General features: G+C 37.8%; 1 protein-coding gene across 2 annotated transcripts in view; it reads left to right on the top strand.

Moving 5' to 3' along the window:
• si:rp71-79p20.2 (zinc finger protein 704) overlaps nt 1–27,924 on the top strand; it is a 48,176-nt gene that overhangs the window by 627 nt on the left and 19,625 nt on the right. For both annotated transcript variants that reach the window (XM_038271384.1, XM_038271386.1), the window contains exon 2: nt 4,675–4,910. In XM_038271384.1, the coding sequence (XP_038127312.1) occupies nt 4,675–4,910 (236 nt within the window). The remainder of the gene's footprint in view (nt 1–4,674; nt 4,911–27,924) is intronic.

Below are 27,924 nucleotides of genomic sequence, written 5' to 3'. Positions count from 1 at the left end.
ATGCTGGCACGAGACAACTACAGAGGTTAGCTTGTTATTGCATTTATCTCACCGCTTAAAGTGGTTTTTCAAAGAGCCATTTTTTTTTTACTACGGTGTGAATTTAAGAGTTTACGTTGGGTTTAAAAGACTTTTAATGGCGGCTGAAAAGTTTACAGCATAGAGGGGCAGGGACTCCTAGAAGCTTTACCCCCTCCCCCATGTCTTTAGGGTGGAGCTAGAGTGCTTCCTGGCTCCATAGGCCCCGGCTCCTTCACATAACCATAACAGCAATTTTAATAGAAATATGATTTTTGACTTTTTTTTTTTTGCTTTGATTTATGCGTTTTATTTTTATTTTCCAGGTATTACTTGCATCCTGCAAAAAAAGTAACAGGGGGGATGTTTTTCTAGCACTAACATACAAAAAAATATATATTTATAAATATATATATATATATGTATATATATATATATGTATATATATATATATATATATATATATTTATATCATTAATGTCATTCACTAATCAGATTTTTATTGAAGTGAGAGCATTGCCTTGCTGTGTTTACAGGTGCTGGTCATAAAATTAGAATATCATTAAAAAGTAGATTGATTTCAGTAATTCCATTTAAAAAGTGAAACTTGTATATTATATTCATACATTACATACAAACTCATATATTTCAGATGTTTATTTTGTTTAATTTTGATGATTACAAATGACAACAAATGAAAATCTCAAATTCATCATATCAGAAAATTAGAATATTGTGAAAAGGTTCAAAATTGATGGCCCCTGGTGCCACACTCTAATCAGCTAATTAACTCAAACCACCTGCAAAAGCCTTTAAATGGTCTTTCAGTCTAGTTCTATAGGCTACACAATCATGGGGAAGACTGCTGACTTGACAGTTGTCCAAAAGACGACCATCGACACCTTGCACAAGGAGGGCAAGACACAAAAGGTCATCGCTAAAGAGGCTGGCTGTTCACAGAGCTCAGTGTCCAAGCACATTAATAGAGAGGCGAAGGGAAGGAAAAGATGTGGTCGAAAAAAGTGTACAAGCAAGAGAGATAACCGCACCCTGGAGAGGATTGTGAAACAAAACCCCTTCAAAAATGTGGGGGAGATTCACAAAGAGTGGACTGCAGCTGGAGTGAGTGCTTCAAGAACCACCACACACAGACGTATGAAAGACATGGGTTTCTGCTGTCGCATTCCTTGTGTCAAGCCACTCTTGAACCACAGACAGCGTCAGAAGCGTCTAAAGAGAAACAGGACTGGACTGCTGGTGAGTGCGCCAAAGTCATGTTCTCTGATGAAAGTAAATTTTGCATTTCCTTTGGAAATCAAGGTCCCAGAGTCTGGAGGAAAAGAAGAGAGGCACTTCATCCACGTTGCTTGAAGTCCAGTGTAAAGTTTCCACAGTCAGTGATGGTTTGGGGTGCCATGTCATCTGCTGGTGTTGGTCCATTGTGTTTTCTGAGGTCCAGGGTCAACGCAGCCACATACCAGGAAGTTTTAGAGCACTTCATGCTTCCTGCAGCTGACCAACTTTTTGGAGATGCAGATTTCATTTTCCAACAGGACTTGGCTCCTGCACACAGTGCCAAAGCTACCAGTACCTGGTTGAAGGACCATGGTATCCCTGTTCTTAATTGGCCAGCAAACTCTCCTGACCTTAACCCCATAGAAAATCTATGGGGTATTGTGAAGAAGAAGATGCAATACACCAGACCCAACAATTCAGAAGAGCTAAAAGCCACTATTAGAGCAACCTGGGCTATCATAACACCTGAGCAGTGCCACAGACTGATCGACTCCATGCCACGCCGCATTGCTGCAGTAATACAGGCCAAAGGAGGCCCAACTAAATACTGAGTGCTGTACATGCTCATACTTTTCATGTTCATACTTTTCAGTTGGCCAACATTTCTATAAATCCTTTGTTTTTATTGGTCTTCAGTAATATTCTAATTTTCTGATATGATGAATTTGAGATTTTCATTTGTTGTCATTTGTAATCATCAAAATTAAACAAAATAAACATCTGAAATATATGAGTTTGTATGTAATGTATGAATATAATATACAAGTTTCACTTTTTAAATGGAATTACTGAAATCAATCTACTTTTTCATGATATTCTAATTTTATGACCAGCACCTGTATGTCAGTGGTTCTTAGTGGGGGCCTGCCCCCTTGAGGTATATTGTTACTGTAGGGAGGGGGTAGGGAAGAACTACACATGCAGGACTAGAGGGGGAGGGGGGTATTGAAGAAAACTGGCTTAAATCAATATGATTTTTGGTTATAGTGTGACCATTTGAGGGGGTTATATGCAAAGCTTTGGTTTTCTGTGCTTTAAAAAACGTGGGCCCTTTCTTGATTTGTAAGTTTCCTATCAGTTGTTACTGATTTATTAGAATAAAAAAGGGGGAAAAAATGACAAGTTGGTGCTGTCTGGGGTGGGGTGGATTTTTTATGGCCTCAGGAGGAGAGAAGGAGGGGCATTGAGCAAAACTTAGGTTTATATTAACATGTTTTTTTTGGCATTCACAGAATTGTTTGGAGTTTATAAAAGGAGTTCTTAAAAAATATCAGTAGACGAAATTATGTGAGGTGCAGTAAGTTTGTTTTAAACTTCAGTTTTAGAGAGGAGAAATACCAACAGTTAGTTAGGCAGACCCACTTTTTGTCTGTTTTTAACATTTTAATAAAACTTAAAATGTCTATGTTTATATTGGTGGGAAACAAATGTTTCTTTGTAGCAGATATTAAACTGGAGACAGTTTCTAGCTTTGTGATAAGGTTCTCTTTAACATTGCATTCCATCTGTAAATATCCAATCATTGCAAGATCTTCATGAGAACATGGGAATGTAAAAATGTCAATGCTATTGCACAACTGTAAAAAAACAAAAAATAAACAATCCATAAGTGGATTCAATTCTGCAAAGCTAGAGTAGAATGAGATACATGAGACAGATTTATACAGTGTTCAATGTAATAGCAGAGCAAACGGGGACAAATATTGATGTAGAAACTTTTAGTGTCGGTGGTTATTATCAGCTAAATTTTTTTTTTCTAAACAGCTTAGCAGTGAATTTTTTGTATTCCTCTGTTTTCAGGATTTATTTACTTTTCTAAAAACTTACTGTGAGTGTGATCTAATATTTGTCTACTCCAGGGAGAGAAATTGTTGCCTTACTGGCGACGTTGCAGATTTTTTACCTTAATAAATAGTAATAAAAATCTATTACAACATCATTGTAGGCTTTATCAACAACTTTTCTCATGGGTAAATGCCATTGCTCCTCCCTTAATTGTGTTTAACATGATATCGTTGGTTCATCATGTTTATCTTGACAGAAAGTGATTATTGCTATGTGTTAAAGGACTTTTGTTAAGGACTTTCAAAGTGAGATTAAAAGTCAGAAAAAATTCAACACTTAGACCAGCTATTGTATACACCAGAAACGAAGGCAGAGCAAAGTTAAACAGAAGACCATGTTTTGAGTGAAGCATTTTCAAAGTCTAGAGCACATAAAGCATTTTTTAGTATGAGTAATTGATTATGTAAAAGTTAAGCCCTTTAGCAAGAAATAAGGCCTGATTGTTTACCTTTCACATCAATCAGTATATCAATCCCATTGACTATCGAAGTTTAGGTTAACGGATAAAATGAACCCCTTTTATGCCTTACTTCTCTGTTGGTGTTTAGCCTTGTTATGATTGGCCTATTGGGCATTATATGTTTCCTTCTCAGGTTTTATTACATACAGGAAGATCCAAGATGTCGTACTGCCTCCTCACTCCAATTACTGTCATGATGCTCCATTTTAATAGTTTTTACAATGTATAGCTGTCCAATGATAATGGTCAGAATTTTTATAAATTTGTTTTTTCTTAGAATTATTTTTAATCATTAATTAATTATTATTTTGAATATTTTAAGATTTAAGATGTTTTAAAATGTTTGACGTTTTGATATTTGAATAACCAGGACTAGCCATCAGTTTAAGCTTTGTTACCTACTCATTAATACTAAAAGAAGACCCCAAGAGACCTATCCTCTGTTTCTACATGTGGGACATTATTAGCTGTGTTCTTATTACAAATGTGTATAAAACTTTATTACACACACACACACACAAAAAAAGCACAACTTTGCATTTTCAGTGTTGTAAGAAATGCAATAAAATTCCCCAGGAATAAGCTTGGTTATAAAAACAGCTAATCATCCTGTTTTTTTTTTTTTTTTTTTTTTTTTTTTTTTTTTTACCACTAATGACATCCGGATGTCAATCACATGAGTCGTGATTTTTTTACAATGGAGTTCTATGAAATACACCTATTGGATACGATCTAGAAAAAACACCTCACCGTTGTGTGAAAAACATATTGGATTTTTTTTTTCTCTTGATATTAGCATGTTTACATTAAGCCTGTGAAAATGTTTCAGTTACAGTGTCCTCAACTTGATGGTCATTATAAAATCAGCTAATGTGATAACCTGTTCAAAATCCTGAACTGTACTAATGCTATAGTTAAATGAGAAACGGTTACAACTAATTGCCAAATTACTGTCTAGATTAATTTCAAATATCAGCTGCCAGTATATATATGTATATTTTACTTTGACTTTCAGTGTTTAAAGGGGTTAAATGTGTTTTTGCTTCATTTTCCAGACAGGCCTCAGAGACCAAAAAGACATAATTTCAACTGGGATCCTGAAGAGGGCCACTCCAACACTCTGTCTTGGCACGGGCCGACAGTTACCAGGCAGCTCCATAAGTTTGGACATCAGAAACCCAGGAAAACAGGCAGAGCTGGCCAACAGCTTCAGGGCAGTACAGGGGCAGAATGTCCCACAGGCAGAGACACAACCCCTTTCCTCCTCCCACATCCCAGTCCCAAGAAACGGGTATGAAAACTAAAGTCAGCAACAGTCATTAACTCATTTATTTTTGGGTGAGTTTTCTGAAGTGCAGGATATAACTTTAAGACAGAAAAATTTATTATATTGTGTGTAGAGCTCTCATGCCTGTGGGTAAATTGGCTGTGAATTTGGTGTTATAAATGCAGTTGGATCTAGCAGTGTTTGCATTCAGCTCTGACTTGTGTTCATGAGGTCCTAAGAGAAGTGAAATACACCATCTAGCCATAACTATCCAGTGGTTTTGGTCTGAAATGGTGCGGGGGAGTACTGGTTAACTGAGCGCAGGTTTAGTGGACCAGTTTCGAAATAGTATGCCCTGTGAGAGCCAGAGTTTGCAGTCAGCAGGCCAGAATTGCTCAATCACTTGACCGAAGGAGAAAGAAGGAGGCAGGCCACTGATAAGTCAGTTAACTGCTTTTGGGAATGTTTCTATCAGTGAGTAGTCATCGTATTGACTCCTTTATGTTTTCCTCTATAGTCCATTTTATGTGTTACTGCCTCTCTTTGCGTTAGACAGGAAGATGAGCTTTATTGTTTCTACTTGGATTTGTTTACTTAGTGTTTGTCTTTATTTTGGTTAGTTCACCTTTCCCTTTGTTTCCCTTTCCATCATTTTTCCATACGGTTGTATTCATGGTCTTTTCTGTGTAAACAACATGCACATTCTGAGAGTTGTCTGAAGAGCAAACATATCTAGAATCCTACAATAAACCTAATTCAGCGATGGGTTATTATGTAACATGAAGGGGGCTGGGAGTGGATGCCGGCTTAACCTTAAAACTGACCTTTATTTTCACTCCTCTGTTGGTTGCTTTTTGTCTCAAGTCACGACTTGTTTGTCAGAAAATGCTTACTGATTATTAAAATCCCCTGAGGCTGTACAGTTAAAGCTTTGGAAAAAAAAATATCTTCTCGTTTGTGAGCTGTAATGATATGTAAAAACAAAACAAAGAAAAACTATTACAGCTAAACTGAAAAAAAAAATCATGGAGCATGTTTGGTTCAAGGGTTTTTAAGACCACACTCCTTTACTTCCTTAACAAAATCTGAATTTCACATGTCACTGATCATGTATGCTATGCTGTGAATGAAGGTCTCATGGGAGCCTGCAAGACTGACTTTACTTTTAAATAAAACATACTTCTTATAGAATTCAGGTGCTGACCAGATGTAATGTTTTTTTTGTTTTTCTTTCCTTTAGTCAAAACAATCTCAACACACTGATTCTGTATTAACAAATTCAGCCCTGTGACAGTAACGGAGATTGCATAACATTATATAACAGTGTGATCATAATACTTAAGCCTCTTTGTTTCCCTAGAATATGTATTATAACACAGACTCTTTTTGTATGTTTGATTTGTATTCAGTGATAAGAGACTTTTTTTTTTTTTATTCTAATCATATCTGAAGGATGCTTCCTCTCCGATTCTGTTCGGCTAAGTTTGTTTTAAAAAGATTACTTGTGTTTTTGTGATAGGTTTCCTTAACTTACTGAAAACAATGCAACAACCTGATAAACACATTTATCTGCCACTAAACAACATGGCAGCCCTACATGCCAGCTGAACAATGCATACTTTTGTTAAGTCTAGTATCCACCTAGAATTGTAATTTACCCGTGCTATTAACCTTAGTAACTGAAGAATAAACAATTTTCTCTTACTGAATCCAGCGCGCCGATAACATGCTTTCCCCATAAATGCTGGAAAAGTCAGGAGCTTTAAAGTTCAATAATTTAATAAGTTTTATTTAATTTTATATTAAATGTTCTAATTTTTTTGTTTTTCTCCAAACTTATTTGCCAGAGATCTCTCAGAATCTCCAGCATCTGTTTTTCTTAGTAGAGTCGGATAATTTGGCTTTAGCACGATGGCCTTTTGTTTCTATTTTTATACCTGACTAAAGACAGTTACAGTCTGCAACTAGCTTGTGTTGTGCTTCGCTTAGCGGTGTTTTAATTGGAGATAGCTTTACTTATAAGCTATGCTATTGCTAGCATTTGTCTATTTTAATACAACTTGCTAATAAGTTAGCACCAAACATGTTTTATCTGGCCTTGAGGAAACTCGCTAAACCTGGAAGTAGGTGTTGATAGGGAAGCCTGCCAGCAGACCACCATGTTTTTGTAAAAAAAAAATGTAAAAGCATACAGGAAATATTTAAATCTGAGTATTGAGCATGCAGGACAATATATTTATCATTGACAATAATAATTAAACATAAACTGAGTCCTACTTTTTAAAAACTGCTTTAAATAACATACAATTACTCTTAAGTTAAATGTGAATTTAGTAATCAGCCAGTAAATCTTTGAATAAGCAGTGTAATGCTGGTAGCAATTCCAATTATAATATAATCAATTAGATACATGTGCAAAGAAGGAACCAACAAACTGATCACTTAAAGACCAAGCAATTTATATAGTTCAGTTATTGCATTATTATCCACCTGCTCCATGTTAATCACTGGCGCAAAGACCAGAGAGATAGAAAACTAACATAAAACACCCTGTAGATATTACATTTTAGGTAATTATAATACATTATTTATTGTTTGCTTTGGCGTCTGAAGTATTTTGCCTCTGAAGTTGAAAGGCACATGTTTGCTCTCTCTTTAGTGGTGTCAGGTAATACATGTGTTTAGCAAAGCTACGCTCTCTGCACAGAACAATTCACATGACATAGACAGGAACCTGCCTCAGTCAATACTAGGGGTGTGGGAAATAATCGTTTTGGCGATATATCGTAATATTCGGCTGCCCAATATAATATCGATCTTTCACTTCTTAGTATCGATTTTCAAAAAAAAAATGGTTACATAAAACATTGATGGGAAAATGGGCTACCTCTGAACCACCACTCTGGCAGAAAGCACTGTGGAGCCCTTTAACTGTGCGTGCAGCACCAAATCTGTATTTGAAGCAGTCGCAGTGGAAGAAAACCCCAAACAACATGGATAATAATACCTAATAAATATTTTCTGATGAAAATATACAGCACTTGCTGTTTTATCTCATCATTTGATTTTGATAGCTGGGGAAAATATGGCAATATATAGTGATACCGCAATATCGTGATAATATCGTATCGTGACCCAAGTATCGCGACATGTATCGAATTGCAACACTCATGCCAATACTCACCTCTAGTCAATACAGTGGCTTAGTGCAAATCAGGCAAATGAGTGTGGATGCTTAAGCCACATCGGAAGCTGTCAGTGGTCCCTGTGATAAGGGCTGTCTGAATAGTGCTGCCAGTAAGGAAGGAGGGAAGAAGAGAAGACAGGAGAATTCATTCAGCATAGGGACCTCCCAACCTTGCTGTCTGCCACTCAGGAGGAACATGGTTTCCCACAATCCTTTGCATGATAGGATTTATAGGCACAGCTCACCTCACAGAATTTTGTACTCTGCACATTGAAATTTATAAACTTTCATACGTTTTTGGCTTTAACTTCCTACTACATACGTTTAAGTTTTGTTTTTTGTAGTTCCTTTTAAGAAGGGTGTAGTCCCGGTTTTGAAAAGGATCTCCCATGTGCGTTTCCATTGTGTTGTGACATCTTAAAGGCTGTCTGTATTCAGTACAGCAGTGAGGAGTTCCTGTCCTACTGACAACAGTGTTCTTATTTTTTACCCTGCAAAAAGTGAAGGAATATTAGCTAGGAGCTCATGCACAAGATTTCCCCTATCAGATCTAAACCTTAATTGATCAGAAGCTCAAAATCTGTGTTTACATGGACACTAAATAAAATGGACATGAGTATAGGGCTGGTTATGCTCCCGCAGCAGTGTGTCACAGTGCGCTTGTCGCAAATATTTTTGATTTATGGCAAATATTAAAGCGTGGTCTGCGCTATGTTACTCCACGCCATAATGCAAGAGGGACAATCACGAACTAGCTGTGGGTCTAGATACGGCCGAGGAAGTGCAGGCAAGTTTGTGTGACAACGGAGGGAAATGAGCGCGAAAAAAAACGGGTATCCAGGTGGAAAAGGGGTCCCAGCGTTCTTGCACACTTTGCTCTTTCCACAATGGCATATAAACATAACAAGCTTGTAAGATACCAAACAGGAAATACACATAGTGTAGAGCGGATGTAGATTTGACCAATCAGAGGCCTCCTGTCTGCAGTACTATCAGCGGTCACCTACAATTTTGGAGTGTCTGCGGCAGGGGCGGAGGCACATTTGCATTCACTGTGACACGCACGCAGACAACCTGGTTTCTGAGTATAAATCAGCCTTATGTATACATATACCAAGCATTCGATGTGATTTAATCGTTCAGGTTGTAGTAAAAGAAGAAACTGCCCTTTTTGTAAACAGATTTGTACTTGTTTGCTCATCCTCAAACTTAGCCACTATTTGTTTCTGTCCCACACATTTCGTTTTCTCTAGTCCTGTCTGGAAATGTAGTTTCTTTCCGTTATGCACCTCTGTTGCATCATACTTTTGTTTTTGGTGGTCGTGGGCTAGGGTTGTCAAAAGTATTGAAACTCAAAAAAGTATCGATACTGAAACGTTGTATCCGGATACAATACTCATTTTCAAAAGTATCGATACAGTGCCACCACCAGTGGCACCTAAGCAGTCATTCATCTAAAGTGCAGAATAGAGGACAATGCACATTCAGAACACTGTGTGATTGAATAATTCTGTGCACTTTTCAGTTTCAGACTTTTTTTTGTAAGAGGTGCAGCTGCTGAGAATTATTTTTGTTTCTTAACGGGTTTGTCATTGTTATGTGTGCAAAGGAGGGAACACTTAATTTTAATTTTATACGTTTTTTTATCAAGCTTGCTTAATATTATGCACAGCATACAACCTTTATTGTATTTATTTATTGTATTTTATTTATTAATGAAAATATTTCTGTAGAATTTTGGAGTCTTTGTTTTTATCCTTGTGGTATCGAAAATGGTATCGAGTATCGAGTATTTTCCGTAGTATCGGTATCAAGTTGAAAAGTTTAGTATCGTGACAACCCTATCGTGGGCTCAGCAGTACCTTATGCTAAGGCTCCTTTGCTACAGGGGTAACGGGCAGGATGGGATATTTCTGCACATTTATTACCCCCTCCTCCACCAAGGAGGACCAGGAGCCAGTGGATAAAGGTTAGCAAAGAGAAAAATGTCATGGTGTCTCTGCACACATGTGCAGTGTAGTTTATTTTACTCCAAAGATCCGAATGGGTGTTTACATGGAAACCAATCAGAATGGTGATCAGAAAAAAAACTTCCTTCTATCGAAAATAAATTTCTTTCTGATCGGACCCAATCGGATTTCAATTTTCAGTCTGACATGTTTACATTAAATCAGGCCTTTAGCCCATTTAGTTGGTTCCATGTAAATGTAGACAGTTATCCTTCTAAAGGTAAAAAAAAAAAAAAAAACTCTTAATCGTCGTGGGAATCCATATTATTTTGAAAATACAAATCATTTTCAAATAAAGATGGGTGCTTCACATGTGAGTGCTTTGTACCTAATACCTGTCATTAGCATGTCCCGATCCCATATTCATATTGGAAATCAGTCCAATATTCAATGAAAAACAAATACCGTAACAAAATACGTCGATCTGCTTCTAAAATCTCAGGTATAAGCTACCTGATAAAAAAATACTCTGCTTTTTTTTTAAAGTTAATGTGACCCATTGATTATACACTATGTACTGGTATAGATTAGTTTTTCTCTTACTTATTGTTGTTTACTATTTATTTTCTATTTAAATAATCTTACTTGATAAAGCCATTTTTGCTTCCTGCTGATATTTTCAGTAATTAAAGCTGCTATATTGGTATTTTAACAAAAAAAAAATCAAAGTTGTATTGAGACATCCCATGATTTTTCATTTAAAATAACCGTTATAAGTCCATGCCATTTGTTGATGTTAGCAATTGCCTTTACTTCATTGTAGATAAAGGGAAAATTATCAGTTTCTGTTTGTTTTTTTTTAAATCACAAAAAAAAAAAACTAACCTGAAGGACTTCATCAAGTGAAAGAGTTGTACTTCCATGTGTGTTGCTTATTTCTTTATTGCGTAGTTACGTATGGGAGGTTAAAGCTTATTACATTTGTGTGGCTCTGTGTTTTGTGGGTATGATCAGCTTCTTCTCTCTGTAGCTTGCTTTAGATAATGTCAACAAAATCATTCATCTTCATTTGTTTCCCAGCAGATTAGGAAATGCTATTTTTGTGTCACAGGATTAAGTGGGCTCAAGCAGACTTTTTGCAGTGAATAAGTTGCTCAGCCCTCTGTTTGCTTCATATTGGTTCTCTGGGCGGCATTTTGTTTCTTCTACAAAACTCTTCACAGCTTGTCTTGTTGTTTGCAAATGCTACAAAGTAGGCCAATATCCCATAAACAAGTCTGGGCAAAGCTCTCGCAGGGTGAGAGAGATGAAGCCAAGTCACCTACTCACATGTTTGCATATTCGATTAAAATAACAAAAACTAAAACATCTTTTTTCAAACTCCCACCTATTCTGGCAACTGCATTCCCTCCACAGTAGTCCTCCGTCTGATTAAGTATCTCTTGCACTTACAACCCAAAGCAAAGCATGTTTGTCGTTGTCAATACTCGTCAACATGGGATCCAGTGCTATGATAACAGGACAGAGACTAGTTGAGTTGAGCAGGTCCAATAAAAAAAAAAAATATATATAAAGCCTGACAAGATGAGGAAGGGAGGGGTGACTTTATTTTGATGAGAAGAGCTGGTCTCTTATCTGTCCTTGGTCAGATACACGGTCGGCTAACATGAATGGAAAACACTGAGTAGGCATAAACAGGACACCAAAGCAGAGGCTGTATCTGTGCTGTTCTTTCAGCTTTACAGACATGCAGCTTGTGTGAAAGTCGACTGGACTTCTTGGGCAGAAGACAGCGAGGTCTACCTCCTCTCAAACTTGGCCCCCTCCCCACCCATGACCAGTGCAATACCCATCCTTTGCTCCCAGAGGAGACATTACAGCTGGTTGTTGAAGGTCAGAGTCAATGAAACTGCCACCCACCCCCCACTCCAGTCTGGGACAGCTAACCTACATTCAAACTGCTGACACCGCCTCCTGAGAAAACCAACCCACTTTGTTTCATGTGGCTGCTTACCTACATTTCAGTAGTTTGAACTTGTCAGTGTTAATCTTTAGTTAAAAAGATTCTTTCTGAGCTTGATGATCGGTTTTCACATGTCATGTCAGCCCCCTTCTTTTCTCCTCCAAACTGCAAGAGGTTAAAGCTTTTGCACTGACAGGCAAGGGTGAAAGGTCACCCCCAATGAATGGAGTTATGCAGGAGGGGAGGGGCTAAATCAGGACGCAAACAGGCATCTGGCACGTCTGGTAGGTCAACCTCAGGATCTGGGTCGAAGAGCTTTGCTGGCAATTTGAAACCGCAGATGATAAGTGACAGGTCATCATTTAACACTGCAGCTTTATTATCTCCAGATTGAGAGCAGTGAGGATTTTGTATCTAGTACATTTTTGGGCAATGTGGTATCTGGTTTCTGACTACATAGACAAAAAAATGACAAAATGTGGCAACTTATAGAAGGTCTATTCAATTCCAAGTCTTTGAATGGCACCAGTTCACAAAAAAATGTCATTTGGAGGCAGATAAGTATAATCAGATAAGTCTAAAATATAAACAGATTATGTAAATAATATAAATACTTAAGTAGTATTTATCCATCTAGTTTAGTAGGTATCTTCCTATAATACAGTGATTGTTGCTCACAATAGTCTTCTGTTTTACCACAGTAGTGTTTTGAAACAGCTGGTCAACTGTCATTCCTTTCTTTTCAGAAGACCTTTCTGACCGTTGAGTGTTCATACCAACCAGCAGCTGTTGTTCTACAAACCATCTCCCCTTTTCCACTACCTCCAGCTGCATCTCATTTTTCACCTTTTTAATCTTTACATTTTTTCGTACGATAGTTGTCACTTTGTTGACAATTCTGGCTTTCTTTTGTTTAATGATATGCAAACAAGATGTAAACAGATTTAGTTAACTTGGATTTTGTTTGTCCTCTCTTCCAGGGAAGTTCAGTGGGTCAAATAAGCACTGAACCAACAATTTTCATTGTAAACATTTTCCTAAAGGTGCTATTGAAATGGAATGTACATAAGAGGCCCGTATCACAAAGTGAGCTCAACCTTATGAAGCTGGTTATCAACTCCCTAACTCAAACCAGCTTTAACTGATCAATGGACCTGTTAACGCATATGTATAAAGGGGCGGGTTTATATATTATATATTTCACAGAAATGCGGGTAGCCTACTAACTCACCTGCGAGGGTAGTTGGTATACGGTGCACAAAGAAGATGATGAATTCATTAAGGTACCTGACACAAACAGTCTGTGATACAGTGAGGGCTGCAACATGGTTCCATGATTTTGTGTACGGTATATATTTCACTGCAGCCATAAAAACGTGTATCCCTCATACAGTATAAGTAATTATCACTGTGATCCAAAGGACCTCATAAGCTTTATATAATAATTATACAAGAAACAAGTGAATGCCAGGGGTGACATTATACAGGAGAAACCAAATGCAGTTTTTCCCCCTCTGAATTAATTTAGGTCTTCAATGAAATGGCACATCATTGTTTCCTGAACAGCTGATTGGCTGGTAGATTGAGCGTTTTCTAGGATTCAGATCAATCCTGAAAATTAGCCTGCCCCAGAGCAGGATTGCTGTACAGAGTATGTTACCATGGTGACTAGCCTCGCTAAGAATGAATCCAGCTTCATGGTACCAGAAAGTCAGGATTAAACCTAAACATGTCTTGCTAATTCAGTAAGCCGCTTCATGGTCCATACCTAAGGTGTTGGGTAAAAACCAGAGTAATTTAAAGGCATTTGTTGGTAATTACGGCTTCAATATGCATCCTATAAGGAAAAACCCACAACTAAGCATGCTTTGCTTAGTTGTGGGTTTGGCCTAATTGTAGTTCTTACCATAGATTTTCACTTTGATTCAAATCAGATGATTGACTGAACTACTCTAGCCATTCTTGCCTGTACCATATGCAGAAAAGCAGTCCCACAGCTTAAAGGAATAGTACACCCAAAACATGATTAGCCTTCATTTTCTACTCAACCCCATGCTGAACAACACTCTGGAGTACTTTTTTGATATCTCAAATGCATCTGGAGATCTGGGAGGCTTCTTGCTGTCTGCTGACATTCAAATAATGGAGGTGCCCAGCACCCGAGGCAGAAAGGTCCATGAAAGTCCACAAAAAACATGTCAATATTCCTCCATACTGCTCGTCCAATGTATTCCAAGTGTCCTGAGTGGGTAGCATCCAGAATTTACTCGAAACGAAGTTATTTAGAATGTTTTTTAGAGCATAAACAGTAGTGTATAGGATTTCCTGAAAGCGCGTTCACAACGCTACGGAAACCGCGGCAGACCAAACCAGATGAAAGTGCGCATTCAGCTCGGCAAAGAACTCATGCTCTTCCTCAACACTGAAGTCCTCAGACATTTTTCTTTCGTTGTTTCTTTCTTTGCACAGGTAAACAGCACATTTCTTCTTCTACGCTTGCATTATTGGCAGAGCAGACGCTGAATGTGCACTTTCATCTGGTTTGGTCTGCCGGCTTCCGTAGCGTTGTGAACGCGCAGGTGCGCGCTTTCAGGAAATCCTATACACTACTGTTTATGCTCTAAAAACATTCTAAATGACTTCGTTTCGAGTAAATTCTGGATGCTACCCACTCAGGACACTTGGAATACATTGGACGAGCAGTATGGAGGAATATTGCCCCTTTTTCTGTGGACTTTTATGGACCTTTCTGCCTCGGGCGCCATAGACCTCCATTATTTGAGTGTCAGCAGACAGCAAGAAGCCTCCCAGATCTCCAGATGCATTTGAGATATCAAAAAAGTACTCCAGAGTGTTGTTCAGCATGGGGGTGAGTAGAAAATGAAGGCTAATCATGTTTTGGGTGTACTATTCCTTTAACTTCACTGTCCGTATTGTGATTTTGAGGTATTGTGCTGTGCGTTTTGTCCTATGAATGCGCCATCTGTTTCTGCCTATGACAAGATGAAAACAGATATGACCAGAAAATGACTCCCTATGTGATCTGGTATCACATAGTGGGGCAGGCAAATGTTTTTTAGATTATAAAACATGAATGCCTACATTTCCATCATGCCAGGTTTTCTTGGTCAGGGGTCTCAATGGCTGGGTGGGGTGGGCCACATTCCTTCAAAAGATTCTCAATTACATTTCCAAGATACTTTAATTTAATGACACTTATAGGACTTGTGCACCTCTGTTACTATATCTTCATACTCTTGCTAAACTTTTTTATTCAAATACTGATTTAAATTGGAGGCAACATCTGTGTCATTAATTTGATTGAAGGTACTCGTACAGTATGCAGAGAGGAAGGCAGGAGGTAAGAGAATGCAGAACAATCTACGCACACTAGGGAGCAAAAAAAGATTCAGATTGATCTTCACTTTTAAAGGCAAGGGTAAGAACCCTGTGTTAAAAAACAAGGGAAGGAGTCTGGTACCAATAGGTGCATATCAGCCATAACCACACTCACACACAGACATGTACACAAACCCCTCAGTGGTGAATGTATTGATTTTAAACATGCACAATTTTCCAAGAGTTTACAGCAAATTAACGTAGAGAAGTTCAAATATTTTTTTAAAGTTAAACACACTTATTTACTCACTACTTCCCACTCTGAGTTCTGAAGGAATTTGTGTAATGCACTGTAAATTGGAAATGGTTTAAGTTTCTGAATTTTTACCTAAATATTTGGACCTGAGGAATGAAACTTTCATATACCTCCTCACTTTCATAAAATGCTTTGTGTCATGATATATTAGCTTAAGTACTGCATTTGCAGATCTACAAACCATGCACCTATAAAATGACAAACATTACAAATCAACAAAAAAAGGCATTCTAAATGAACCATTTCCCCTTTGTACATACAATGACTGGTGCCGTACATAGTGAGCTTGTAAATGTCTTATTTATGGATCTATCATCTCCTTATCGTGTGCTGATTACTTCTGAAATGCCCTAGCCATCTCCACATCAACACAGTAGCCTTTAGGATGATGAAGGTTGATTCTGGAGATTTTCTTCTGCATAATCATAAACCTCAGCTGTCAGTGGGTTCACTTCTACCTGATGCACTATTGACATCAGTGTTTTTCGTTCTAGTTGCAGCAATGAGAAGTAATGTATTTCTGCCACTTCAGCCAATTCGGTGTGGTATAGTTAAACATTGCAGACTGTGATTTGTCAAAATGCCATAGACTAAGGGGAAGTAAGTCAATCATAGGAGAATGCATGGGTTAAATGTATTCTTGTGTACTTGAAATAACTACCAAAACTCCACTTTGAAGATAAAAGCTTGAATCAACATAATATTAGAAAAAAAAAAACAATAAAAAAATAACTCACCACACCCAAGCTGTAAGAACCTGTGAGCCCAGTTCCTTATAAGCTCTTAGAACACCCCCCCACCCCGCCTACTATGGATGTTTGTTGAAGTGTGTGTTTAGACATGTACATCTCTAACAATAGGGCTTTGTTGGTTAGGATAACGACCTATCACCATGCCCTTCAATAAATAGTGCTGACAGACGAGACAAGCAGTTGGACAGCTCCACAAATTAATAGCTTTATTTTTACAGGTTTTATCAGATAATGCCGATCCAAAACAATACTAAGATGCCAATCTAAACATACTGTGATATTCTTAGGCTTCATTTCTTAAAGATCTTTCAATATTGCTGTTGTCCTCTAAATGTCTGTCGATTGCATCATCGGTTGTGCTTGGTATGATCTGCAGCACTAGCTAGAAGCTGACCTGTTGCGTCCTGTGGAGCTTAAGTAACATTTGTCCTTTCATTGTTCTTCCACAAATATCAATTTAGATGCTGATTGAAGTGATCCAGTTTTAGGCTAAGGAGTTTGACAAAGTTAAAGCATTTACTTTATAGGTAAATAAGACATCCATTATATTTTTTTAAAAGTCTTTTATAGCTTTAAACCCCTATTTAATGGTGAAATACCCTTAAATTATTTAGGTTAGGTTTGCAAGTCTATTATTAACTAATTATTCCAAGAGTTTTCTCTGTTATCAAGGAGATCTTGATGTAGGGAACTGAAGACTTTTTTTTTTTTTTTTTTTTTTTACAATATGCTGAATTAAAACAAAAAATAGCACATGACTTTGTTTTTACAATTTATTTAGCCAGCTCTATAAAATAGTGACTGAATAAAAAAAAAAAAATTAAACACATTATTAAACTTATTTATAAGTTAAACCAAAACAAGAATCTATTAGGTTACTGAATAAATGATAAATTAATAAAAATATGTGAAACAATTATGGTGTCCAATGTACAGAGATATAAGACTATAATTTAAAGGAAATGTTGCTCAGACATGCTATCATTTCCCATTTAGTTTTTTTTTTTTTTTTTTTTTTATGAAGTGGACGCTAATTTTGATATCGCTCTCTGTTTTTAGTGCAATCTAGTGTTCAGTGCTGGGAGAGACTAAACAGTGCGTTCTGATTGCTTTCAGAAGTACGTTAAACTTGCCGTGATGCCCTCTAAGCGTTTATCGTCACATCCACACCTTCTAAGCACTGCAGAAATTTTACGCTGCCCCACCATGCAGCAGTTCGCTATGGGTACCATTAAGGTGATAACTTTAGGAGTTTATTAAGTGTTGCTATTTACAAACTGTACGGCATAAAGTGCATCCTGCATCCTTGTCCACAAACAGTGTAAATAATCATGGACTGATTCGTTTCTGGTCTAGCATGCCTCTGCTCTGGCATTACTTCTCTTGCAAATAGCATGTAAGAATGAACAGTGGCGCCCTTGTGTGGATGATGGTCAAATAATCAGATGGAAAAAATTTGAATCCGATAAACCATTAATCAGCAATTAATCGTAAGCTGTTATTTGTTTAAATTGAATTGAAATAAATGGTTTGAAAAGTAATTGGACGTTAAGTGCAAGAGTAATATAAAACAAAGAGACTTTAGTTCTGGTGAACAATGGGATTTATGAACTGCATCACTGTTAGTCAGTCTGATGAATGGGCTCTCTCTGAAAGTTAATTTGATAAAATGTTTTTCCATAAGCTGGTAACAATAGCCAACCTTTGTGTCCTTGGCCTGTGAGCAGTGGCTGTAATTTATATTATATCTATCAGGCTTTGCCATTAGAGAGGGGAAAGTTATGAGTGCATGAGGGAATCCAGAAAGAAAGATAAAATATGCTTAAGCATTACCAAGTGTCACAGTTATAAAAATGTCTCAGTTTAAAGAATCTGCAAATGTGTTAATTGGTTCTGAGGTTTTTGTGGTGAAGATCTCGGTCAAAAAGTTCAGACAACAAATTAGACATCCACCCAAGATAAAACCACTCTCTTCCTGTACATCAGTCAGATGCCTATTGTCAAATGAAGTTATTTTCTCTCTCCTGACTTAATGTAATGTTTACATGTACATCCCTAACATCTAAAATAAGAGGATAAACTCTGTAGATGTGGTTTCATATGTTGTCAATCTGCTTTTCTGAGCTGTTCAGACTGACGGACAAGATGGCAGAATAGAATAGAATAGAAAGTCCCTTTATTGTCCCACAATGGGGACATTCTGGAAAATTCTTTTGACCTTTTAAGTGATAAAGGCTTTAGTAATGGCCTTTATTTAACTTTTTTTAATGCCTGTTGTTTTGCTCTGATATAGTAGTAGGCAGTGTTGTCCTCTTTCCCAACTGTTATCATTTTGATAAGATTTCCCTTGTTGATAATTGTTAATCAAAGACGAAGGGTGATGATCTAGTCTGATGTTTGACTGCTTCAACTTTTCCTCGCTCTTCCCCACTCTGCTCCAGATTCTTGGTTTGATCCGGTTTGAACCATGAATCAACATGGTGGTCACAGTTGGTTGGACTTACACTGTGTTTTGCTCACCATAATTGCACTAGGAGGAGAAGATGGAAAAATAAGTCTGAAAGAGGTGGGAGTTAGGAAAGCAATAGAACTCCATAGTTTGTCAGTTTTGATTACAAAAAAAGTTGTTTTTATGTTTATGTTGTTATGTTGTTGTTGCCATTTGTTTTTGGGTTAGATCTTTTCGGATTTTGTAAAATAGATTCTACAACCGCTGCTTAAAGAGCGATCAGCAGATTGTTAGTGAAAGGTTTGATTGTTTAAAAGATTTTTATAAAAAACATTCATTTGTTTGTTGAATTTGCTAAGATTTGCCTGTTTTTCTTGTATTATGAATGCATGCATAGTTTTTATCAATCTCATATTTGCAATTCAGTTGTGTGGAGTGGTAGTATGTAGTTTTGGTAGTGGTGATGAAGAATTATTGTTTGACCGTCTTTTTCTGTGTAGCAGTGTCTTTTAGTGTGGTAATCCACTACGCACAATTTTTTTCCCCGTTTTCATTTTTTTCTGAGCGTATCAGCCCTTCGACTAATCAATCTAAACTAATCTCTCTCATGCCTCTGTCCAGCACATTTTGCAGCAAATGCTGATTTTGCTGAAAGTTGTTAAAATTAAACACAAATTAGGTCAATACATAGACTTTTTGCACCATAGAGAGCGTTATGACCTGCTGTCTCACTGTGTGGTGTGGAGGCTGCAGCGCCTCAGACTTGAAGAAAGTGAGGAGAGTGGTGAGAACAGCAGAGAAGATCATCGGGGCTCCTCTTCCCTCCATTAAAGACATTTAATGGCCCCTCCCACCCCCACCATGGCCTGTTCTCCCTGCTGCCCTCTGGGAAGAGGCTTCGAACTATTGGATGCAGGTCCAGCAGATTCCATAACGGTTTCTTCCCCACTGCCATTAGACTGCTGAATGTTTTTTTAAAATGGGTTATTTTATTATATTTTTTTATATTTTATCAATATAAAAAAAAAGTTACATTACAGTACTGTTTTTGTATATTTTTCTTTACTATTTTTCATGACAGCACTTTAAAAAATGAAATTGTCTAGAGAGCTGTTCTAAACGAAATTCCTTTTTGTTTTACACTTGTGTATACAAAATGACAGATCTGTCTAATCTATCTAAGTCTAAGTCTTTTTATGAGTGTAACTGATGCGTAAATTGTATATTTAAATACATTTACCTAAGATATAGTTAAGAAAAGTGCTGTGAAAACATAAACCCCACACCCTTCAAGCTTTGTCATCAGCTTATCCTGAGTGCTTGCGTGCAGGTGAGCACATGAGCTACTGCACCGCCACCAGACATAGATCCAGCTTTAAAAGCATGGATGGAGAGACTGGGTTCAGAAGATTCTCAAATGGTCGGTGTGTCAAGCCAAACCAAATTATGGTCAGAGTATGTTTTGTGCTTTTTTTACCCAATAAAATACTGCCTTGCTGCACTGTAGCATAGCTGCCTTATCACGGCTGTAGGTGGATCACAGCAACTTGGTCAATCTGATAGTTTGTGCATTGAGGGCAGATATAGACATCGCCTACAGTGTGGAGAAAAGATCAAAACAAAAAGGAGTGATTTCAATTGCAAAAAGACAAAAAAATACAATTTAAGTTTGGCATTAAATAATCCTGGGAAAAACCCTGGAAGCGTGAACCCACCTATAACACAGTAAATGGAAAAATGCAGATTCAAGAATGACCTCAACTAAACGTTGCCTCACTTGGATAATTCCCTTTGCTGATATACAAATGTATTTACCTTTTTTTTTTTAACTCAATGCAAATCTAGCTTATGACACAGTAGCAATCTTCAGCCATTTATAAGACACAACTTTTTTCAGGCAGAGAGGAGAGCTTACCATGCTTAACTATGGCAAGTTCTCCTATCTGCCTGTCAGTTTTGATTGGGCAATGCAAGGAAATGCACAAATTTAAAAAGAGGAGACACCATTGGCATCCAGCTGACAGTCACTTTAGTCTAATTTTGTAAAAGTAAGTAGCCCTGTTTTGGCTTCTTTGTAATTAAGAATAGAGAACAGTGAAGGTATAATATCTTCTCAGTCAAGCAGGAGCAAATGTCTGCCTTTCAGTTGATGTCTGCAGGGAAATACTCATTTTTATGATCATTGCCTCTTTAGTGTTTCCATAATGTGCTCTTATTGCCTCCATTCATCTTGATAAATGTCCCTTTGTTGCCATAGGTGATGGATATAGAAAAGATATTACTTGATATATTCCCTACAATCAGTATGTTCTGTGTGACATTTATGGAGCAACAACATTCAGCTAAGCTGAAGGATTTTGGCTCACAAGGTTTGCAGAAATTGCTACATTTTGCAGTAAAAGGTAACCAGGGCTTTTTAGGGAGAGACTATGAGAGCTTTTTTTTTTTTTTTTTACAGGTTTTTAAACTATGAAGAAGAAACTGAAACTTAGGACCTTTTCACTTCCCTTTTCTGGTTCTCTTTTCTACTGTCTATAAACGATAAATATTTACGGTCTTTTTTTTTTTTCTTTTTTTAATGACTAAAGACTTTCTCTATCTGACACTCGCCTTTGGGTATTTGGCTTTGCGGTAGAGAGTAGAGCAAAGTGGATTTCTAACAGCAATGGTTTGCTTTCATGAAACACAGGAAACAAGGCAAGAACCTGCTCTGGCTTGTGGTGGCAGAAGGGCAAATCTGAGGAGCAAGAGTGGGAGTAGAAAGTGAGGAATGAGCAGCAAAGCCTGAGTGCTTCAGAAAAGACAACTGACCACAGCTTCTAGAGTTTACATTCCTCTCTTTTTCAATCTTTTCCTCCCTGTCTTATTTATAGGATGTAGTTTTAAGTCAATTATATTATCTGTCTTTTTCCATCCTTTCACTTTATATTCTAAGCTCTAAGACAAAAAGGCCTTTATTAATATTAGTATTGTTTGAAAAATTCTGCGATAATGTCCATAAATTCAATCAGTTTTTCCACTGTTGGTACAACCAGCAACAGTTTGGTTTGTTTGGAGACATAAGAAGCTAACTTGAATTGCTGTCAAAATAAGGAATGCTAAAAAGGAGAAATGGCTTGCCTCAACAGAAATGAAGACTGACATGCTGTTGGATAAGGAAGTTGTGCGTTTTCAGACAGTAGGGCCTATCTTTTTTGTGAGCGTTATACCGTAAATCTGGAAGGAAAAGCTGAGGCCACTGGTCAAAACAAATTCCACACATTCCCTTAGTAATGGATTTTAGATGTGACGGTGAACTGTTAAAGAAATGAGTCTTCTGTCCAGCAACTGACTTTGTTTAGACCTTTCCCTTCGTATTATTTATTTCACATGAGGTCTTTCATATTTATAGAGCAGAGGTACTCGCAGTGTATTCTATCTTCTAGAGAGAGAGAAAAAAAGGATTTCTGATTTTTCTTCAGTTACTGTTAAGGGCTTACTCTGCTTATATCGCTGATTAGCTGATTGCATTTTCCCCTTTGGACATTTAGGAAGATAACACCATCAAAGTGATTTTTTTTTTAGGCTTTCTACTGTTAGGTTTGATTAAATATTTAATTTGGGATCAGAGGTGACTATGATAGATCAGTCACTGTTAAAAAAAGTTTAACATTTATTCACACAGGGACAGAACGATCAGAATAAGCATTTTAAACTCACTACATGTAGTGGATTGTTTGTCTAGCATTAATACTCTCATTCTCTCATTCTTTGATGAGTAACACCGTGTGAACACAGGAGTGTAGTTGTTTGCAAAACCTTCTTCTCTCAGAATTTGTGTGCCTATATACAGTATGTGTAGTAGAGATTGACCAGCAGTTAGGCTTCCCGCCAATTTTTTGGCCAATATCAGCCTTTTATTTATTCTTTGTTTTGGTATCAGCCGATGTGTGCTTGTGATCGCCGTTATATCGCATTCAGCTGCCATGCCTTAAGGTGGCGTGAGGCTCATACAGTGTCACTCTCTCCATTTGCTATCGATTAATCCATCCATCCATTCATTTTCCGTCACACTAATCCAAAGTGGGGCCGCGAGGTGTGCTGGTGCCTATCTCTGCTGTCTATGGGCGAGAGGCGGGGTACACGCTGGACAGGTCGCCAGTCCATCGTGGGGCAACACAGAGACATACAGGACAAACCATCCAGGCATAAATTAGGCTCCCACCTAAGGAGAATTTAGAGAAGCCAATTTATAGTGATGTTTTTGGACTGTTGGAGGAAGCCAGAGTACCCAGAGAGAACCCATGCATGCTCAGGGAGAACATGCACACTCCATGAAGATAGACCCTGGACCAGGATTTGAATCCAGAACCTTCTTGCTGCAAGGCAGCAGTGCTACCATCTTATCCACTGAGCAGCCCTATCAATTAATAATTTTTTTTAATTTATAAATACATTTTTTGTTTGTTTGTTAAAAATGAGATTTATATAAGATTTTCAATTATTTTGGAATTTTTATCATTTAAATGGAGGGGGAAAAACATCGACTCAAAGAGATTTAGCACATTGGGGATGGGTAAGACTGATGGCGAAATAATTGGTATCGGCATTGGACTTAAAAAAAACTCATATTTGTTGATCTCTAATGTGTAGTTTATAAAATACTTTTTAAGCAATTATGTTTTTTGCTCCATATGTTTCTATCTAGTATTTAGCCAAAACAAAGCTGTTTTGTGTGCTTGTCCTAAAGGATTGCAGTCTAGGATCAAGAGGGAGAAAGAGAGGCCTTTTTGTGTTTAGACTGAATAGCCTCTACAGTGAGAGCCCACATTAAAGAGACACAGCTCCTGCCCATCAGCCCTTCTCTCTCTAGGGGATTCAGTATCCATGGGCTTATGTAAGGCCTCACGTCAGTTGTAAAAGTACAAAAGAAGTACTGTTACCTTCTTACTTATCTTCATAAATAAGTTTCTATTTCTTATGCAATATGTGATAATGTAAGTTATGCACCGTATAGTTACAATACTGCTTGGGCTTAGTCCCTGGTTGATGGTTAATTGTCAGGCCGTCTGCTGCTAGCTAACAACCTGGGGGAAAGGGGGAGCAGATGACATTACATAATACTATAGGAGTCCAGGCACAATATTGGGGGTGGGGGCTGTGGGGGTTGCAGGATTGAGAGCAGTGGGTGTTCTATAAATAGTGGGTTTGAATGAGGCGACCCTTGTGGCTGCATGGCACGCAGACCATCCCCGACAACAGGCCTGTCAGATCTGGTAGCCTCGCAACATTAACCTATTATTATTATTCCAATTTGACAACAGTTCACATCTTTCTCACACCAATTCTCATTGTACACGTGTACAAAAATGTTGAGTTTTTCTAATGCAGTTATTTACATCTTCATCGGTGGTTTGCTATGATATAAGATAGCACATGGTGACTCGTCTTTATAAACAAGTCACTGGGAGTCAAATTTTAGTTTAGTTTTAATTTGGCTGAAAGGGGAAAAAAAGAGGAGTAGAGAATTGAATGAAAATTGAATTGAATGAAAAATTGAATGAAAATTGTCTCTAACAGACATAATGAAAAGCTTCACCTGTCTAGAACTGCTGCTGGAAACATCCCTGTATTTTCAAATCTGTTATGCTCTTGCCTGGTGTGTGTTTGCATCTGTTTGTGTTCATTAGAGATAAAGAGGGAACGCGGCGGATGTAAATTCCAGCCTGACTCTGATAGAGACGTGTTTGAGAGTTGATTTTAGTTAAATGCGTTTGTGTGACAGTGTTTTTAAACTTTAACTATCAAGGTCAAACACCAGCTGCCTTGTCACTGTTGGATACATGCAGCTGTTTTGGATATTAGGAAGCCTGCACACACCCACACAAACACACAGTGAGAAGCACACAAACGCTATTTTATGATGTTGGTTTGGTTCGAGTCGGGTTGATCACATGATCGCACTGGATGAATAGGTGATATTTAAAGCAACTATAGCTAAGCTTATAAGAAGATGTGAGATTATTGTTGGCAGTTTATCGCTACAGTGAAACCTAGACCCGCTGTGTTAAGTAGATATGTCAAACAATGAAGTCTCTTAGAGCTGCCCATCAGCCCTCCATCTGTCTCTTTATTTCTGTTGACGTTTAAACTAACCCTCATGCAGGCTGCCTGTGTGATTTAGCTCTGTTTCCTGGAAAACAAGATACACATCTAAGTCTTGTCTGTGGCTTTAAACTTTATTGCACCATAAAAAGAAAAAGCTGCAAGAGAAATCCGCTGGAAGTTTTTCTATGGAAAGCCGAGCGGAGGCTCTTGCAAAAAAAAAAGTGTGACACACAAGCAAGTATTTACAGCTCTGTTAAAAATGAAAAGTTGTTAAGCGCAACCGTAAAATTACTTGGAGGTTGTTTTATATATATTTATCGATCTATCTATCGATCTATCTATCGATCTATCGATCTATCTATCCAAGTAATTTTACGGTTGCGCTTAACAACTTTTCATTTTTAACAGAGCTGTAAATACTTGCTTGTGTGTCACACTTTTTTTTTTGCAAGAGCCTCCGCTCGGCTTTCCATAGAAAAACTTCCAGCGGATTTCTCTTGCAGCTTTTTCTTTTTATGGTGCAATAAAGTTTAAAGCCACAGACAAGACTTAGATGTGTATCTTGTTTTCCAGGAAACAGAGCTAAATCACACAGGCAGCCTGCATGAGACAGAAGGCGCCATTTGGTAGCTCGCTTAACGGTTCTCTTAACGATTCCAAGCAGCACCAGAGCCTAGCGCTAGGCAGCACGACTTACGTCACGTTTTTTACGCAAGTTACGCACACGGCATTCAGTATGAAAGTACGACGTGACCAGGTGTAAGTCTAGAAAAGTAAAACAAAAAAATGGCGTCCCAATGGGTAAAGCGATAGATAGTTTTGCTTCATTTTAAGGAAGAGAAAAATGGCAACAAGGCACTTTGCAATTATTGCAAAGTGGCAATAACATCCGCGGGAGGAAATACATCCAACTACAGAAACACCTGCACACACAACATGGCATATATTTTAATGAATGCCGTGTTTTTGATGCTTCCAGACAGAAGCTAAAGTTACGACCAGCATGGAAGGCAACTCTGGTGGTAAGTAGCTAGTTTTATATCACTGGCTATGCTTAATGTGGTTCCTAGTAAATCATATCCCATTTCTTGAAATAAACCAGTTTCCTACCTCTCTTTGGGGTTATTAAACATGCTACGAAGTTGTTCAGGGAGCGAGAGAAAGGTGATGCTTGTTTATTTAAATCAGGGATGAGTTTATTTCCCGAAATTGTACAGTAATGCTTATTTATTAAATGGATGCCTTCTCCATTAGATTTAGATGACTGTGACGAGATGGTAGCATGGCTTGCTCAGAGGCTGGAAGCTCCCGTTCACTGACTTCTGTTTTCGCCGAGGCATGCAGACATAGAATGTCGCAGGCAAAGGTAGACGAATGTCACCGTGCACTTACCAAGTTCATTGTAAACAGAATTGATAAGATAATCGATAAGGAATTGAATCGTTTCACGGAATCGATAAGGGAATCGCAATCGTGAAAATCTCTTCAATTCCCAACCCTACATATAATAATAATAATAATAATAATTTTCTTACATGTTTATAGTTCAACTGAGCCCGTGTGGTAAATGTCCATTTTGGGTACTTATTAGGGGTGTAAAGAATAATAATTTTGTATCGATTCATCGATCCAACAGCCAACAATCCGATGCATCGAAACATCCGTCCGAGTATTGATTTATGTTTTTGGTCTGACTCCCGTGCTGCGGTGGCACTAAACCTGTTTTGCCCTCCTACCTTGCTTCCTCTAGCCACTACCCTCTTTCTGCATGTGTACACACGCTCACGTAAACACAGAGGTATTATTATTTTTCAGTGAATGAGGTTTTCATAGGCATAGGTAGTGTACAACTTTGCTACTTCTGTTATTTGCTGTTTTTTTCTCATATAAAATGCATAGCTATATTACACCTTTCATTAATTTATTTCAAATTTGAAACATTGTCTAGCCTGTAAGGTAAAAAAAAAAAAGACCAATGAATCAAATTGAATCATATAGTGATGTATTCTTCAAAATCGAAAATAATCAAATTGTTGGGTCAGGAAATTGATACTGAATGGAATCACCATGATGGGTGTGATTTACACCCCTACTACTTATTGCTCAGCAGTTTCTGCGGTTACTTTTATGATTTCTCAGATAATATGTGATGTTCTGCATGTTGTTTTTTTGCAAATTTTTCTCTTCAGTAGATCATGAAATAATCCTGGGAATAGATCGCCTTGTATTTGTCTTCTCTTTTGAACCTTACTCTGCTGTATTTCCAGCAACAGCTGCATTTCGATTGGCTGATCAGTAGACGAAGGTCGCAGCAGCTTTAACACTTAGAGACCAAACAGACACCGTCACATGTTCAATGCAGGTTATCCACAATTTAAACGCATGTAAACCAGGGGCAAGCATTTTAAATCTTTGAGTATCTTGTAAAAGGCAAAAAGATTATGATGGAATTATATAATTTGCATATATATTTTCTTTGGATACGGTACATAGATACAAGATGTCTCGCACAGTGGTTCCTTCCTCTCCTGAACTGTGAGCCTGTTTTTGTAGCTGCTTGCTTGTTGGCTTGGCAGAGAGCAGAAGTCTCCTAATGTGCCTGGACCTGGCGTGTTGACTTTAGCCAGCCCATGTGTTGTGCTACTGCCAGTGAGGTGTGTTTTTGGCTCAGCTAAAGCCAATCCAAATTGAAGGAGGAAGGAAGGTAAGAGTGCATCTGTTGACAGTGTGTGGGTGTGAGAGACTAACTGTATGGTTCTGTTTGTGCATGCACTTAAAATGGGCCAAATGTCACATTTTAGGGGCTTTGCAAATGCATTCATACTACTTGAAACATTTCACATTTTTGCTACCGTACTTTTCATTTTAGGATGGTGGGTTGTTGCTGTTATAGCTCTGAATGATTTTATACAGTTTTATACCTTAGAGCTTTAATTCTGACCTTTCTACTGTGTTCCCTAGTCATCAGGATGCTGTTTAATATCCTCTAATAAGCA

This window comes from Cyprinodon tularosa, unplaced genomic scaffold (genome assembly GCF_016077235.1).
Source record: "Cyprinodon tularosa strain WSP-4 unplaced genomic scaffold, ASM1607723v1 ctg8, whole genome shotgun sequence".
NCBI lineage: Eukaryota > Metazoa > Chordata > Actinopteri > Cyprinodontiformes > Cyprinodontidae > Cyprinodon > Cyprinodon tularosa.
The sequence above is the reverse complement of the archived record's forward strand: the minus strand, read 5'-3'. Positions and strand labels throughout refer to the sequence as shown.